This window comes from Rhinolophus sinicus, linkage group LG05 (assembly GCF_036562045.2).
Source record: "Rhinolophus sinicus isolate RSC01 linkage group LG05, ASM3656204v1, whole genome shotgun sequence".
Classification (NCBI taxonomy): domain Eukaryota; kingdom Metazoa; phylum Chordata; class Mammalia; order Chiroptera; family Rhinolophidae; genus Rhinolophus; species Rhinolophus sinicus.
Genome location: NC_133755.1, coordinates 99967116 through 99984124, shown reverse-complemented (window position 1 = coordinate 99984124; position 17009 = coordinate 99967116). Strand labels below are relative to the sequence as shown.

The 17009-nt window shown below is 37.3% G+C and overlaps 1 protein-coding gene across 1 annotated transcript in view; it reads right to left on the bottom strand.

The window, feature by feature from the left end:
• The window catches only part of HCRTR2 (hypocretin receptor 2), a 94262-nt gene extending 77506 nt beyond the window's left edge, over positions 1 to 16756 (bottom strand). Inside the window, exon 1 of the mRNA XM_019734592.2 lies at positions 16042 to 16756. Coding sequence (XP_019590151.2) covers positions 16042 to 16264 — 223 coding nt within the window. The 5' untranslated portion in view covers positions 16265 to 16756. The remainder of the gene's footprint in view (positions 1 to 16041) is intronic.
• Positions 16757 to 17009: the final 253 nt, after the last annotated feature.

Genomic DNA, 17009 nt, shown 5'->3' with positions numbered 1-17009 from the left:
AATGCTCTGATTCATTCCATGACATAACTGACTACATTTATTGCATATAGCATAACTCATGTAAATTTTGTTTAATGGGTGAAGGGACACACAGTAAAAGGAGAGAAATTTCATTTCAATCCTGAAATAATGACTTCATATAGAAAATACGGAAGAAAACTTTGCAGTACTCATTCTGTTTTTCTCTCGAATATTTCTTAATCTTTGCTTTACTAGTTCTTTATACAGTGACGTCTACTGATCATATCAGACTTCTAAAATGTTCTTTTATGTTGAAGTTGTATAACAAAAAATGTGCACCAACTACTACAATGATTAATTGAGCCAATGTTCACACTGATATCTCTGCTTCAAATGTTGCATAATTGTCCCTTGAAGTTATCACTGAGAAAACATTTGGGACTCCCACAACTCTAACCCTTTCTTTTTTTTCTCCTCTAACTCCTCTTGGTCTTTTTCTGCATTTTCTTGTTTTTCTGCCTAATCCCATTTTAAAGCAGGTCTTTTCATCTTCTCTCCTCTGTTGCTCTTCATGGACACAATTGGATTTGTGTCAATTGTAAAAGCACCTGGCTTTCAATTTGGCCTCCCAAAATAGGAGGTCTCATGTAATGGGAAGCTTCCCTTTACTTTTTCTTGTGGCAGAAATTCTCAGATTCAGTGTATTGGGGCCCTATTTAAAATGTAGATTCTAGAGTTTCACCCTTTGAAATTCTAACTCAATAAGTTAGGTATGGGTTCTGAAATCATAATTTTCATCATGTACCTTGGATTTTTGTTTTGTTTTTTCACGCATAGCTCAAGGTGATTCTTTTCATGATTCAAGGAAATATAGCTGTGATGATTTCATACAGGAGAAAGCCAAGAGTAAAATAAAATGTAAGAAAGAATTTTCTATTCACTATGTAGTTCCTTCCACAGTCTTTCATATACATGGGGAACATGTAAGACGATATGTACATAAAAGATGACACTGATTGTTAATCACAGGTTTATTTCACCTGGCTTGACCTGTTACTTAAACTCTTGACTTTATTTATACCCAAATGTTCACCATACACCTCTCTGTACTATCTCAAATGTAGACTATCTGACACTAAACTTGATTCTCTCCCTTTCCCTACTTCAAACCAGCTCCTCCCCAGGATCCCATATATCAATAAATGGCATCAATTTCCATTTACTTGTCATGAAAATGTTGATTCTTCTTTTTCTCACACCTATATGCAATGCGTCAGCAAATCCCGTTACTGTCAAAATATACCCTAAATATCACCACTAAAATATGTTTCATAAGAGAAGGAGCTATGTGTATTTTGTTTGCTGTTATCAAAAATATATAAATATGGGTCAGCCCAGTGGCTCAAGAGGTTGGAGCACTGTGCTCCTAACACCGAGTTTGCCGGTTCAATTCCCACCTGGGCCAGTGAGCTGCACTCTCTACAGCTAAGATTGTGAACAACAGCTGTCCCTGGAGTTGGGTAGCTGTGAGCAGCCAGGGGTTGGTGTGAGGTGTGGCCAGCTACCATGTGTTTCCATGAGTGGCTGGAAGCCATTACCAGCTGGTGAGAGCTGCAGTGGGCTACCGTGTGCTGCTGTGAGCAGCCGACCGATGACTGGAGACTGACTGCCTCAGTCCCGGGGAGTTCAAGGCTCATAATACCAGCATGGGCCTGGGAGCTGTGTCCTACACAACTAGACTGAGAAACAATGGCTTGAACAGGGTGTGGGGGAGGTGGAAGAAAGGAGGGGAAGAAAATCAATTTTTAACCAATGAATTTATTTGGTGTTGCAAAATAGGTCTTGCTACTTGATGGACTTACAAAGAAATTTACATTTCCTTGTATGCTTTCAATTATTCCAGAACACATAGTCTAAGTAATTCTCACATAAACTGCATATACTGCTTGCTTAGCCACAAAGAAAAAAATCAGAGCAACCAACTAATTGTGAATGGCCGGTGACTGATCAAGCCCTACTTCCTACCGAATAGCTACACATGGGTACTCCTCTAGCAATTGTAATTCATCCTGCCTTGGCCCAATTCATCCTGACCCCTCTACACACAGCACTTGATTTTCTTCTATAAGTCTTGTCTATATGAAGAAAAGAAAAATGGGCAATCAATATTCTTTCTTTGGGCAAACATGTCTATTAATCATACGATTGTTTGCTGTTCCCATCAATTCCCTACATTTGATGAATTGCCAATATCTATCTCCAGAATATCTTTTTTTTTTTTGTTTCATCTGTTCAATTCCACTGCCTTGGTGTTACCCTCACATTTACTCTTTTGTGAAAAGTCTCAACAGGACCCTAACTGGATTTCCAGTACCTGGTCTCTCACAACTTCCACTCATGCTTACCACTGCCGCAGACTAATGTTCCTCTGGGACTTCTGGTATATCAAGACTCACTTTCAAAGAAATCCACAAGGATTTCAAACTTTGTAAATTGAATCCACCATGAGATAACACAATAGGCATCTGTGTGGCAGAGATCTACAAAATAAAGACGCTCATAACAGCAATGCAAAGCATCAGAGGAAATTACTTGAAGTCTCTATTACTTGAAATTACCCAGGAAAGTTCATGAAGCCTGCGTTTTACAGGAATTCCCTGAATGATATTTTCAGCAAAGTTATTTATATACCTGTAAGCAATCATAAATTCATTCTTGCTACTTCACCAGCTAGGTGTTTTTTCATCCTTTGGAGCTTTTCAAAATGAAACTCACATGCCAACTATACCTCAAATGCTACCTCCTCAGTGCAGGAGTACTTCTTACCCCAAGTCAGATCCAACTTTTATGTTTCTATGTTCTAACACGTAGTGTATGCCTCTTCAATAATTCTCATGCTATGGTCTATTGTTTACATGTTAGTCTCTCCCACCAGATTAGACATTCCTTGTAAGCAAGCACCATGCCTCTTTCACTTCTGTGTTTGCTTCACAGAGTGTATTAGAACATATTACACCTTGTGCGTATTCAATAAGTATTTGCTGAATGAAATAAGGAAATAGCGCCAAATTAGATAAGCCCTAGAAAACCAGTGTCTTTGGTTCAAGCTGCTTTATTTTTCTTTTCACCTTTTGCTGGTACAGTTAGATAGAGCTCTCTGCTTCTCTATTCTGTTTTTACCTCCATTTGGATGATGAAGATGTATTTTCATGACTTCAAACCAACAAACTGTAGATATTGCCATTGTTGCTAATGTGACTCAGAGAAGTCTTATGAACTCCTATACACCAGGAGAGAAAATTTATGCCAGGTTTGACATTTGCTGCTGCTCCTCTTTCCCATTCTCTGGCCAGGTACCTACAATGACTTATAGATCACTGAGGTAGTGGTGATTAGTCACTCAAACTCCAGTCCCTTACAGTTCAGTTTACCAAAAAAATGTACAAGAGAATTTGTGTTTTCCTTAAATTGCTCATATTGTAGTTTTCAACTTGCTATGCACACTAGTAGCAGAAATGATGATCCATGGAGGAATTAAATGGAGAACAGAGCACTGTATTTATTTAGTGTTCAGGAATGGGGAAGCCAAGAAATAATATGCAAATCTGTTCAAACAACTAATACTAAATTTCACTACCTGGGAAAAAAGTGAATAGTAGTCCAGCCACACAGGTTGTTATAGGATTAACTATGATGGTAAATGACAAATGCATACATTTGTTGAAAAGTTATGTAAATAGGGCAATATAACAATTCCCAAAAGCCTAACATATAAATTCTACTGTAATTCACTTGATTCACAATAAAGAGAAACATTGATAAAATTGGTTCAATTGGTCTAGGGTCTACTACAATTAGCAAAGCCTCCCTTCTCTGGGCCAGACATCACTCTTATACATTTTTAATTTGATGGATATTTCAAGATACTGAGGACCAGAGTTAGTCAAAAAGGTTTATTGTTTTCCTCATTCCCCATTGAATGCAGTGTTAAAACCATCCAGTTACTAGCAACACTGCTCTTGCGCTCCATCTGAAAGTACAATTTTTCTTTAATTGTATGCTTCATCTAGTGGACCTACAAGCAGAATTGTCATAAGTCCCTGGCAGTGGGCAGAATGACAAAGGAATCCTAAAGCTGTGGGCATTCACGAAACATCCTGAGCTCTGATAATGGCCCTTTTTATTGCTGAAAGTATGAAGTCATGGTAACACACAGTCTCAGTTTTCTTACCTCATTTGGGACACAAATGGTCAAATGTTTCCTTAGATTTTTATAAAAACATAAAAAACATCTAAGAATTAGTTTGAAACAAAGAGGAAAGGGGTTAAGTAAGGACTTTTTACATTACATGCTCTCCCTAGTTATTACAGAAATGTATCGTGTTATTTGGAAAGATCTTGGTATAACTTCCTTGAGGAAAAAAACAAACAAACAAACTTACACAATTTGTAAATCCCATTTGCTTTTCATGAGAAGAGCAAAATACTTTCATGATAATGTCAAGGGGATCTCAGTACTGGGGAGAGATTTCCAAATGTTCTCCTGAATCATTACTTTAGTAGTTATGTAATACTCATTTTAATGTGTGTATTCCTAAAGATATTGACTGGCAGTATCACAAACATAATTCAAATTACTGAGGTTTTATTTTAAATTTTTATATCGAAGAATGTTAAAGCCTACAGTGACTAATTTAAAAAAACAAAATTCTTAGAACTGAAATATTGCTGTTTAATGCCTGGCACTGTTCAGGACAGTGAGGATACACCCACAAAAAAGAAAAATAAAGGATCTCGTCTCATGGAACTTACATGGTACTTAGGGGAAAAAAAACAGAAAAAAACAACAACAGATAAACCAAGAATATAAGTTCAAATAGTAATAAGTTCTATGACAAAATCAAATGGGATGGTATCATAGCACGTGAGGGGGATGATGTTTCAGACTGGGCCTTCTGCCAGTCTTTGGTGGGAGATCTGACATGTGAACCGAGAAGTAGCTAGACATGAGAGGGTCAGAGGAGGTTGGAGATTTGTGAGGACTCTAAAGGAGGAATATACTGAGTCTGATCAAGGAAAATAAATTATGCTACGATGATCAATGAGATCAAGAGATGCTCATTCTTACGTGAATGTTAAATCAAGGACCTTCTCATCTCTAGTGAATGTATCATTTTTGCTTCCCTAAAAGTTGGTTCATTTACTCAGGGAATAGTTGAAAATATCTCGACCTTGGGAAAGTCAAGGCTTTATATCTACTTTTGGCATTTTTAAAGTTTAGAAGGTAGTTTCTTCATCCTGCATGAAAACTAACAAACAAACAAACAAAAAAAAACACCACAAGAGTGTATTAAAATCCTATTAGCCATACAATGCAATCCCCAAAATGTGTGTGTGTGTGTGTGTGTGTGTGTGTGTGTGTGTGTGTGCATGCGCATGTTTTTATTTATGTGTTTTTAAGTTCTTAAGTTCTTATTCTCTTTTCTACTGAGATAGTTTGGGTTTCTTTCAGTGATTAGTTGCAAAGTTCATTATGCTAGGTGGGAGGGGAACACATGAATCCATAAAGTAGGGTAATTTTACTGACTTTCAGGAATCTATGAATCACCATCACCATCTCTGATGACTTCTAAGAACAAGGCCTTCCCAGGCTTTCCTGCTCTGAACTGTAAATCAAGCCTCAGCACATCCATGTCCCAATAACTATGAAGAGCTTTTCCTGCACCAGCTGGTGAGATTTGTTAATATATTTGTTTTTAAGCTTTCTAAAATTGGGAAACTTCCATATTAAGTATCCTAATTGGAGAGATTAAGTTTTAAGCTATTTTTTCATAATGAAAAGCTGACTCAGTTTCACCCAATGACAAAATGGTCTCATAAGCACTTAACCATAACTCTCTACTTCTATCCCAGAAAGATTAGCACAATTTGCAGATTTCAAGAAAGCACTTAACCATAACTCTCTACTTCTTTCCCAGAAAGATTAGCACAATTTGCACATTTCAAAATAGTATTTATAGGCAATATAGTTCTTTACCAAAGTGGGTGACTCATAAAATTCATTCTCAACTGAGGAAATAAATTATTATTGACAGTGCTTTTTTGACCCCATTTATAGCATTGTAGTGATAAAATGAAGGCCCCATATGGTTGTAAACCATATGATTTCCAAATTCATTTTAGAGTCACTGAGTAGGAATAAAAACTCACTGAAAATCTAGAAAATAATATTAAAACTTTTAATCATTGCCATATTCCCATTGTGAGCTAGTAATAGCAAATATTTTAATTAATTAATTTCTACTTTTAAAACTCCATATATATATGGACATTTTAAATTGAATTTATTAGGGTAACATTGGTTAATAAATTTCAGGTGTATACAACTTTATAATAGAACATCTGTATACTCCATTGTGTGAAAGTCTTTTAAACTAATCACAGGTTTATAAATTCTGAAGTGTTATCATGTCAACTTTTAGAGACATGTTCTCTGTAATTCCCTAATGGTTGACCTAGGGTCAATGTGATATCTTATTGATTATTTGAATGACAAAAATGCCATTTAAGATAAATTTTCAAATGACTATATTTGGGGAGTTGCAAGTAATTTAGAGTAAAAAAATTGGGGATTTCATTAGATCTCAAATTTTTCATTTTTTGGGTTTCAGTGTGAGGTAATAAAATGATCTAAAGGCCAAAATGATGGATGAGTAGGCGTATAGGTGACTGATTGAAACCCCCAAAATATGTTATTACAAAAATAATTTTAATGAAAACATTATAGAATATTGGAAAATATTAATAGAACCATGGCATACAAGAGTCAGGCATACGTCTTTCAGGAAAGAAATATGAAAAGTCATTTGAAGAGAAATTTCTTCTCAAATTTAAACAGTCACCAATGTGAAAATAGTTACACTTTTTGTCTATATTTTAGTCTTCCTTTTCCCTTTCTTTATTTTTTCCTCATTTTCTCTCTTTTCTTTCCTCCTTATGCAGCATGTAGAAAGCCTCAAAGAAGTAATTATTTAGAGAATTTTGATTACATCTTTTATTATCATTTTTTTTTTTTCATTAAAGTAGGCTTGATTTAATGAGTCCCAAACAGGACACAAACTCTAATGTGAAAATGTTCACACATCTTTCTCCCTTTGGATTTATCCTTTATTAACCCCAAAACGCTCTCATGAAAAATGCAAAGCAATGACGGCACTCTCCGTAAAATTTTCTAAGGGCTTCCTTTAAACTATAGTATCAAAGCCAGACAAGCTCTTCAGTGGGAAACACAGGTCTTTTGTAACTGAACCCTTGTCTAATGCTACAGCTTTGTCTCTAGACTCCCTTTATCTACAGGTACACTTGAGTTACCCAACTGCTTAACATTCTCTTCACAGTCCATGCTATTTCACGCGTCTTTGCTTTTGCTCATGTGGTTTCCTCTGCTTAGAACATCCTTACCCAATTTTCTTCACCTGTATAACTTGAATTTATGCATTAAAACTCAATTTAGGTGTCATTTCCTCCTGAGTCTTTCTCTAATCCTCCAAATGGAACTAAGTGTTCTTCTTATATACTTTCACTACACCCTGTAACCCATCAATCAGAGCACTTGCCACATTATATTGAAATAATCTATCAATATTTTTGTCTGTCCCACTGGCAAGTAGGTTCCTTGGTTTCTATTATCTTTGTACCCTAGATGCTTGGCACATTAATTACCACAGCATTTCTTAATATTATGTTACTTTGATTGGCAGAGATCCAAAATGCTGAGTGCATCTATCTATCAGCTTATTTTAGGCTTATGCCTTTAGATACTTGATTCCTCTAAATTCCCTTTTTCTGAGTCTATGCAAGTTAAAAATACTTTTAACTATTGTATGGTTTCTGTGACAGAGACAGGTTTCCTTTACACTTTCAGCCCCACTTGCAGTTAGGGTGACACAATGTAATTGGTTTTAGCCGAATGATTATGGACATGATTGATATGTGTTGCTTTAAAAGTCAGTATATTTTTTTCCAGTTCACTCTTTTCCTACCATGACAGCTTTAGAGACTACATAACTTATCCCCAAATTAAAAACAAACAAACAAAAAACTTAAAACAACAAATATTTATTATCTCACAGCTTCTAAAGAGTCAGGAATCTGTGAGAAACTTAGCTAGATTGCCGTGTCTCAGAATCTGTCATTAAGTTTCACTCTAGCTGGGGGCTGGGGAACGGTGCTGTTACAGTCATCTCAAGACTCAATCTGGCAGAAAGATTTCCTTCCAAGATCAGATATGAAGTTGTTAGCAGGCCACATTTCCACAATGGCTGTTGGATGGATATTTCAATTCCTTATTATGTGGGTTGCTCATAACAAGGAATCTTACTTTCTCCAGAGCAAAAAAATACAAGAGCAAGAGAGTGGGTGGGGTGGGGTGGGGGGGCTCAAGGCAGAAGCTGTAATTTTTTATAATGTAATCTTGAAAGTGACATACTCTCACGTATGTCACGTAATCTTGTATGTTGTTGGTCACCCAGATCAATCCTGGCACATTGTGGGAAGGGATTACACAAGGGTGTGAATGCCAGAAGATGCAGGCACATTAAGAGCCATCTTAGAGGCTGGTTACCACAAAGGCCACCTGTTAAGTTGGTACATAAAACATGGAGGGCACCTGGATCATGAGTTATTGGATGAAACACTCTCCAACTCACATTAGCTATTAAATAAGCAAGGAATAAACTTTTGTGATCAGGGTTTATTTGATACTATGGCATAGCCTACCTATTCAGACCAATAAAACTCTCATAAAGATATGTCTACAGAAAGAGACTATGATGATTGAAAGGACTTGAAGTATTCTAGGACTTGTAACAGCAACTTCTTATTTAACATGAAAACTTTGGAACTCTTTTGTATTTTCTTTTTCTCGAGGTTTGTGAATTTAGTTACTATGTATCTATGTGCAGATGTTTCCAAAATCAGGTATGAGACATCATTGCTGAAGGCCAGACAAAGATAGCTAGCCTCCTTTATCTTGGCCTCTTCTAATACAGAAAACATAAACTTTACCCAAGCTGACACACAACCCTTTGATATGTCCATGTACTCAAACTTTTCTTTTAAAAGATTTTAAATCACTTCAAGTACTTGAATTTTTTCACTAAATAAGACCTACCTGCAAGATTGTTGTGAAGAATAAATGAGATGATGTATGCAACATGTCTTTTGGAGAGTGAAATATTACATAAGTATTAAATATAATATTAATATGTATTTAATAATGAAAGCAAATTACTGGAAAATAGTCAATCACAATAATCCCAAAATATTTTAAAGAATAAAGTACATATTTATTCTGAACAGTTTGTTTTTTGTTTATGAGAAAATAGTTCTATTGGCAAGGAATTGACTGCTATATGAAATTTATATCAAATATATTTACTTGGTTAAGAGGTCATCTCTCATTGAGAACAAAGGTGAAATGAACAAATTCACTCCTAAGAGTCAGCTATTTAAAATACAGGTTATATATGTCAGGTATTTTATCCAATAGCATCTCAAAAGATTCCACTGTCAGTACATAAAGGTCATTTTATGTCTACTGTGATGGTGAATGCCTTTTTGAACATATATAACACCTTATGTTTTAGGAACACTATTGTGTGATATAAAGATTGACCTGTTCAGTCAAATCAATAGAGACTTCTGATTGTTTTTTAAATATTAATTATGTTGGGAAAATAAAACAAAATGCATGTATGCGTTTGACAACTGAAAAAGAAAATAAAAAGATCATTAGATTATCTGAGATATTCAATGTTTAGATCCTCAATCTTAAATTGTGTCTAAGGATTGTACTATAAATGACAAAATGATCCTCGGCCACAATTATCTAACATTTATCCAGTGAGTCACCCCCCTGAACCGGCAAAAGCATTTTTGGCAGCACCTATATTACCTGGAAATTTTCTCTTGTAAAGTAACTTTAGTCTGACCTTGACTAACTTATCAAATGAGCTCATACTCACAGCTGAACTATCAGGAGAAATACCATGACGACATGCCAGAACAACTCCGTAAATTGTCTAGAGGGCACACCTAAGCATCATTTCCACTTTCTTTTCCTCTGTGTTTTTAATCAGAATTAGAAGCAAGGGAGAGAGAAAGGATGAAGTAATAGAACACAAGTGGGCCACAGAATCTGATAAATTTGTATATGAAACCTAATGATGCTATTTATTGTATGACTAAACTTTGGATTAAGTTAAAATAGCTTTTGGAATTTTATTTTTCTCATTTGTAAAATAAAGCTATTAATCTTCTCATTAAACATTGGTTATGAGGCATCAGTGAAATATATATATTCACTGTGGAACGTGGCATATAGTACTCGATAAATTTTCTTCATTTACCTTTGCAGTGAGAAAAGGAACTGGAGATGAATACCGTGAGCTTCACCTATCACATGCCATTGACGGAACCTTACCAGGGAGCCATCGCTTACTGGAGCCACATCACTAAGGGTGTGGCATACGTCAGAATGCTACAAGAAGAAAGATGGAAAGATGTTCCCTGACCAGTGAAATAACACCGGCAGTGGATACTTGTGAAATTTGAGTTGCTGAGCGAGATTCAGGGACTTTGGAATGCTAACGTAGCTGCAGTACCTGAGGATTTGCAAATATATTCTAATATATGAAAATATGAAATAATACAAATTCGTATGAATACATATAAAATTCATATATATATCCTAATGAAATCAAGAAAAAACTTGAAACTGGAATGCTGTATTTGTATTTGAATATTATATTTGGCCTCTTTTGAAAATTGGTATCATGTTCATTATTTTACTTCTCTCATAATTTTCTTCAAATATAGGAAGACTCCATTACATTCAAATTACCAGTAGCACATGTTATCTTATTAGTGTCTATCCATGATAAATGTTGATGTTATCTATGAGACAGACATTTAAAAAGTTATCACTGAGATTTTGTTTAAGTCGAAAACATGACTTATTTTACCTGGTAAAACTAAGTTGTTATGGTTTTAGTAAAAACGTAGAGGCATCAATTTAATTCTTATTCAGCTAAGCATGTTTTGCATTCTGTAACTAAAACCATACAGGTTTAAAGCTTAATGGCTATATTTATATTACCTTTTACTGTCACTATTCATGACTTCTATGGAGTCCTGGCAGAGATTAGTAATGTATTATCTCTAACCTCTTTCTGCTTCCTGTGTAGGAAAGGGTGGGTTTACAAACACCCACAAAGCTGAATTAGACATTAGATGAAGCAGAAAAAAAATCTCTTAGGCTTAGAAGTAGTGAGAATTTCCCCTCCATACAGTATAACTCTGCCATTTCCATCTCTGGGACATAAGATTAACTCTGTAAGAAGCAACCTTATTACAGATGTTCCTCCCATCCCACCCACCCAACTTAGCTTAACTGTTATTGGGTAAATTACTTAATAGGCAGTGTGCTTTAACTGAGTTAAATCAACATATTATCAGTGTGTTTGTCTGTGTGTATGTGGGCGTTATTTAAAACATTAACAGTGATAGACCAACCAATTAACAATTTAAAAACTCAGTGAATGGTACCCAGTGCAGGCAAATTTAAACTGTGAGAGAAAGAAAAAAAATATCATGATAGGAATGACTTTTACAGAGAGATGGGAAGGCATTATTAAGTAGTTAGTGAAAAGGCACTAAACACACCTGTCAGGGGATGGGGTGGGTGGAGGTGGTATGGGAAAGCAGAGTAATGTGCCAACTCCATTTTGCTAATAGCTTTTAGGAAAACACTCAATTGAAAAAAGGCTAGAACATAAAGAGACAAAGAGATACAGAAACACAGAATGGCCATGAAGACAGAAGATGGCTGCAAACCACATCAGGGAGAGACTTCAACAGTACGAATGAAGGAATAGAAATGGGCATTTAGTGTTTACTATGTAGGGAGGGGAAAATATATGGCACTATACATATATATTTTTCCCCTCAATACATACTACATATACACACTAAAAATATATATAGTGCCAAAAATGTATACACATTTTAAGAAAGGAAAAAACTATTAAAATTTTTAATACTCAATATATACCGATCACAAAGGATAAATACAAGTCACATTTGACTTCTGCAATTACAAGAGGTTCTCAAAGTGGTTGCCATCAGTGTATAGACGCTTCTGCTTATGGTGCTTGAGCAATGTTGACCAAAGTGCCCACTTGCATGCATTTTTTGCCATATATATATATATATATATATATCCACACATCTACTGCATGCATACATACATATATATTTGTGTGCATACATCTCTATATATCTATATATCATATATTGGTAAGTTCTCTACAAGGCAGGCATTATCAGCCTTAATTTTCAATTGGAAAAATAACTGACTTGGAGAGTTCAATAATTTATGAATGGTCACACAAGAAGGGAGAAGCATAGCTGAACTGATGTAATCTGTTGAATATTCTCATTTTCATATGGAGATAACAACAGGAAAGATAGAAACAATCCAGGTGAAAATTAAGATTTTTTTGAATGCAGAAGTAAGAGAGGCAGAGAATTGCTCATTTCCTCCAAATGCTTAATGTTTGAACTGACTGGAATCCATCTGTATATCCAGTTTCAACTGAAGGAATAAGTAAGAATTACATTAAATATATTCCTTTTAATGTCCCCAAGAGTTCTCTTTCCCCAAACACATTAATTTTAAAAACGTAATATTGTTCAAAATACACTGGTCAAATAATTGGAGGCATCTACTTGGCTATAGTGCAAGATATACATAGGAATAGGCTGTATGGGGCATAATTTTAAAGATACTAGAAAAATACTGCTTCCAAAAATAACCATCTTCCTCCCTAGGACTTAAATTCTATAGTTAAACATGTGTGTCTTTTATTAGAACACATACACCTATAAAATTCTATGTAGAGTAACATTTATTTTATTTTGAAAATGCCACTTTTTTAGCCAGGAAACTGCTTTCGATCTCTGGAAACAAACATCTGATAGTGGAGAGGGGGCATAAGGAGAAAGAGGAATTGTGGAGACAAGAAAATAAGGTGGGGATGAGCAAGACTTGGTCATTCTGCTCAGAGCATATCCTGTTACATCACTTTACAAAAGGACACTGTGGGCGAAATGACTTCTAACTGGTATATTTTATGTGTAAGTTCAATAAGGCTGAGATTTCCCAGGTAGTCAGTTACATGCAAGTGCAAATGGTGGATGGACCTGAAGGGTCAGTGATTACATCTGCTGCCTATACTGTGGTATTTCACTTTCAAAACTAATGATGCATCTTTATCTTGCACGAATAATGTGATTTCTTGTCCTGCCACTTTTTGAATAAAATTATTTACACCAGAGGGGCAAAAAAACCCCACAAACTAGTCTCAATCGAATCCATTTTGCAAATTTGACAGTGACATCAAAGAGCAGGAAGTGGCTTGTGAGTCATAACACTGCTCATTTGTTTAAATGTCAAACGTAACCTCATAAACTTTCAGGGGATATGTTTGTAAGAATGGGTTTCAGTTCAGCCAGAGAGGATTTCAGTGTCATTCAGTGCTGAGGAAAACAGCTGTCCGTATCTTAAGAGTAGGGTGTTTTAAGTAAATCTGTCTTTTTAAGCTAAACGGGATTGGCCATTTCAGCACTTAGGGCTGTGGACAGTGCACTCTTTCTTGACAAAATGAAACAAGTTTGTCTCACTGTAGAGGTGTTTCCTTCTTGAGTGTAAAACACTCCCCAGACTAGAAAGCATGGACCCCTAAACCATTCAGTTAAGATATAAAGACTATGCAGTTCTTTGCAAAGGTCTGTGCAAAGCCAGAATGAAATAACAGCCAAGAGGTACAAATTTTCTCACAGAGCATAAGCCTGAGAGAAAATTAAAGGGAAATATAATGATTTGTAGTTAAACATGTCAAAATTTTACTGCAATGCAATAACATTCTTCTTTGGATAGGTTTTGGTTGGAGAGAATGATAGAGTCATTAACCCCTTGTGGTAATTTATTAACAGTGGACATAGATGCGGAAGAGAACAGGAAATACATTTAATAGCTTGCAGACAACCAGGAGCAAATAATTCATTCTTTATATGCTTTCTAGCTCTAGAGTAGAATATCAATGGGGAATTCTGGATCTGAGGTCAAAAGAAATGGAATAGAATCTGAATCATGTTCCTTAACAAGTCATTTCATTTCTCTAAGTCTTGCTTCTTTATCTATCACATGTGGGTCACTTTGAGGTTTAAGTGAGACAGTATATACAAAGGGGTCTGGCACACAGTAGGTTCTCAGCAGATTTTCAATTTGGATCATTCACTTCTCATTAAGTGTTGGCATGATGCAGTGAAATGTTGCTATACAAGTGGTGATGTGTCTTAATAGTTGTAATCCTAAGGAATAGATAACAAGTAGAACGGAAATAAGAAAGATATAACTATTAGCAGACATATTCTTATAACAAAGGACCCTAATCATGTGTATTCCACCTTTTTTGCATCCTCAAAAGATTATCTTTCTGTCTAACCTTTAAAAAAAAAAAAAAAAACACAAAGAAAAATAGCCTGAAAACAGTACAGAAAGAGCAAACTAAAGTTCTCAAAGAAGTCTTAGCCCTCTTATCAAATACTATTCTACCAACTTTCTCCAGAATGCCTCTCAGTCGTATATTTCCAACTACTCTGCCTGCTAAATTGGTGAGAGACTACTTTGAAAGTTTCCTGTCCAGACTGACACATTTGGGGAAAGAAGGTAAAAATGAGGTTGGTGCTGAAAGCCTGGTAAGTTTTTCCACTATAGCTACAAATTATCTGCTTTGGAATTCAAAGTCTCCCAGCCTATCTCAGCTCACTCATCTTCTTCCCTTTTAATAACTGAAAATCCAGATCATCTGCTCCTCACCTCCCCCACCCCCTCCTGTCATTTTCAACAGCCCTTCCCACCACACTGCCCTCTACATTTGAAACACCTCCCACTCTCCATTCATCAAGGTACATGCTCCTTCCATTCACAGTTCATGTTAAGCCCTCCCGTCCCTCCCTTCCCAAACTCCTTTTTCTTAAGTGGATTCCTCAGCTGCCTTTGTAAACTCCAGCTACCAAATTGCTATTGCATCCTCTGCCCAACCCTCAAAAATTATGCAAATGTCGGGAGTGGGGAGGAAATGTATGTTTGCATGCAAAACCTAGATAAGGACAAAGAGAAAGAGCCTAGCATTAAGCTTGGTCTCCTCTTTGGGGGAAAAAAAAATAGATACCAATATTTCCCCAGCCTGGCAACAAGCACGCTCTGGGTGGGGGATATATAGATATAGTTAGATATAGATATAGATATATAGATATATAGATATAGATATAGATATGGATGGAGTGGATGAATGAATGACGAATGAATGGATGAATGATTGGGATCTCTTTGGTACTTTTCTCAAATGCCCCTCCTTCCTAAGCTGCTTGCTCCCAGCAAGGGTATAATTCAGCTTCAGTGTGTGAGTGCACCTTCCTGCTTTGCCTCTGTCCCCACTCTGCCTTCTTTTCATGACAACCTCTAGACAGAGCCTAAACCTCCTTGCCAAAGGTCACTCTGCCTCGCTCACAAATCCTTTGTGACTTCAACAGCCTAAGCAAGCGTGTTCCTTAGAGGTACAGCTTTGCATTCTGCCAGATTTACCTCTTCCCAAACCCCAGAAACACCCAGCCACGTTACACAAAAGGCTGACTAATTTCCCCCGCACTCAAAATCCACCTGGAGACCGAGTCGCTGCCCCTCTCCCTGCACTTGTAACCTAGGAGCCCGCAAAAGAAACGCGATTCCCCGCTTCTCCCTGCAAAAAAAGAATCACCCTTTCTGGGCTCAGTCGTGGTTCCTAAAACCAGAAAACTTTTTCTTTCTTCTTTTTTTTTTATTAATAGAAAATCCCCACCCTGAGAGCTGCGACCTCTTTGTTTGCATCCCAGGAGGAGGGAGGGGTCTCAGACTCTGCAGCCGGGAGTGGAGGGGACGCTCCAGTCCTTTGGAGGGCTGCCCGGGACCAGACTCACCCAGGACGTTCCCAATGAGAGCCACCACGAACACGATGATGTAGCCGGCGATCAGGACCCACTCATATTCTTTCGGGTGTAGGTATTCTCTCCACAGGTACCGCAGGAATTCCTCGTCGTCATAGTCGGTGGGGTTTAAAAACGGCTCTTGAGTTTCATTGAGCTCCGAAGCAGATGACCAGTTGCGACAAGGGGGTGAGTCCTCCAATTTGGTGCCGGACATCACGGGCTCGAGTCCGGTTCCGCTCAGTGCTGCAAGCTGCTCTTCCCTTGCCCCATGAGCACTGATAATTCGCGGTGGCAAAGGCTGCTCGGAGAGGAGAGAAGGGGCTCCAGAGCAGAAAATGACGTGAAAAGTTACTGAGCCAATGCCTCCCGAGTCTTATGCCCGGCAACTTCTGCCGCGGCTTGGCTGTCTTTGCAGTCGATGTTGCACCGGGCAGAGCGGCCGTTGAGGACCTAGCACCTGGCTGCAGCAGTGACACCCGGAGGAGAAGCTACCTCTGGCTGGGCTCAAGCTCAATTACTCCTCATTCCATCAGAGTCCGCAGCCCACAGCCTCCTCCCGCGGAGGGAGAGCCGAGGCTGAAGTTGGGGGTGGGGGAAAGTCATGAAAATTATTTTAACCTGTTTCTCTGTGAGTTAAATCTGCCTCTTTTCTACTCCCCGCCTCCCATTTCTCACGTGCAGTCTCTATAAACCATACACAGACATGTGTAGGTCTCTGGACATGACAAACACGTCAGCACTTGGTTAATATAGGATTTGTTGATGCATTTGTCTCTGTGTTGTAAATATAACGGGAACGAGGAGGAGCTTCTGTATTCCTCCGGCAGGACTATGCAAAAGTCATTTCAGGCAAATATTGCAACGTGTTTGGTTTTGCCAATTTAGCACTTGCTGAACCTTTAAGGCTCTCTTCCTCTTCCCCTCCTCCAAACTGGGGAATCAGACCTTAGTTGAATTGA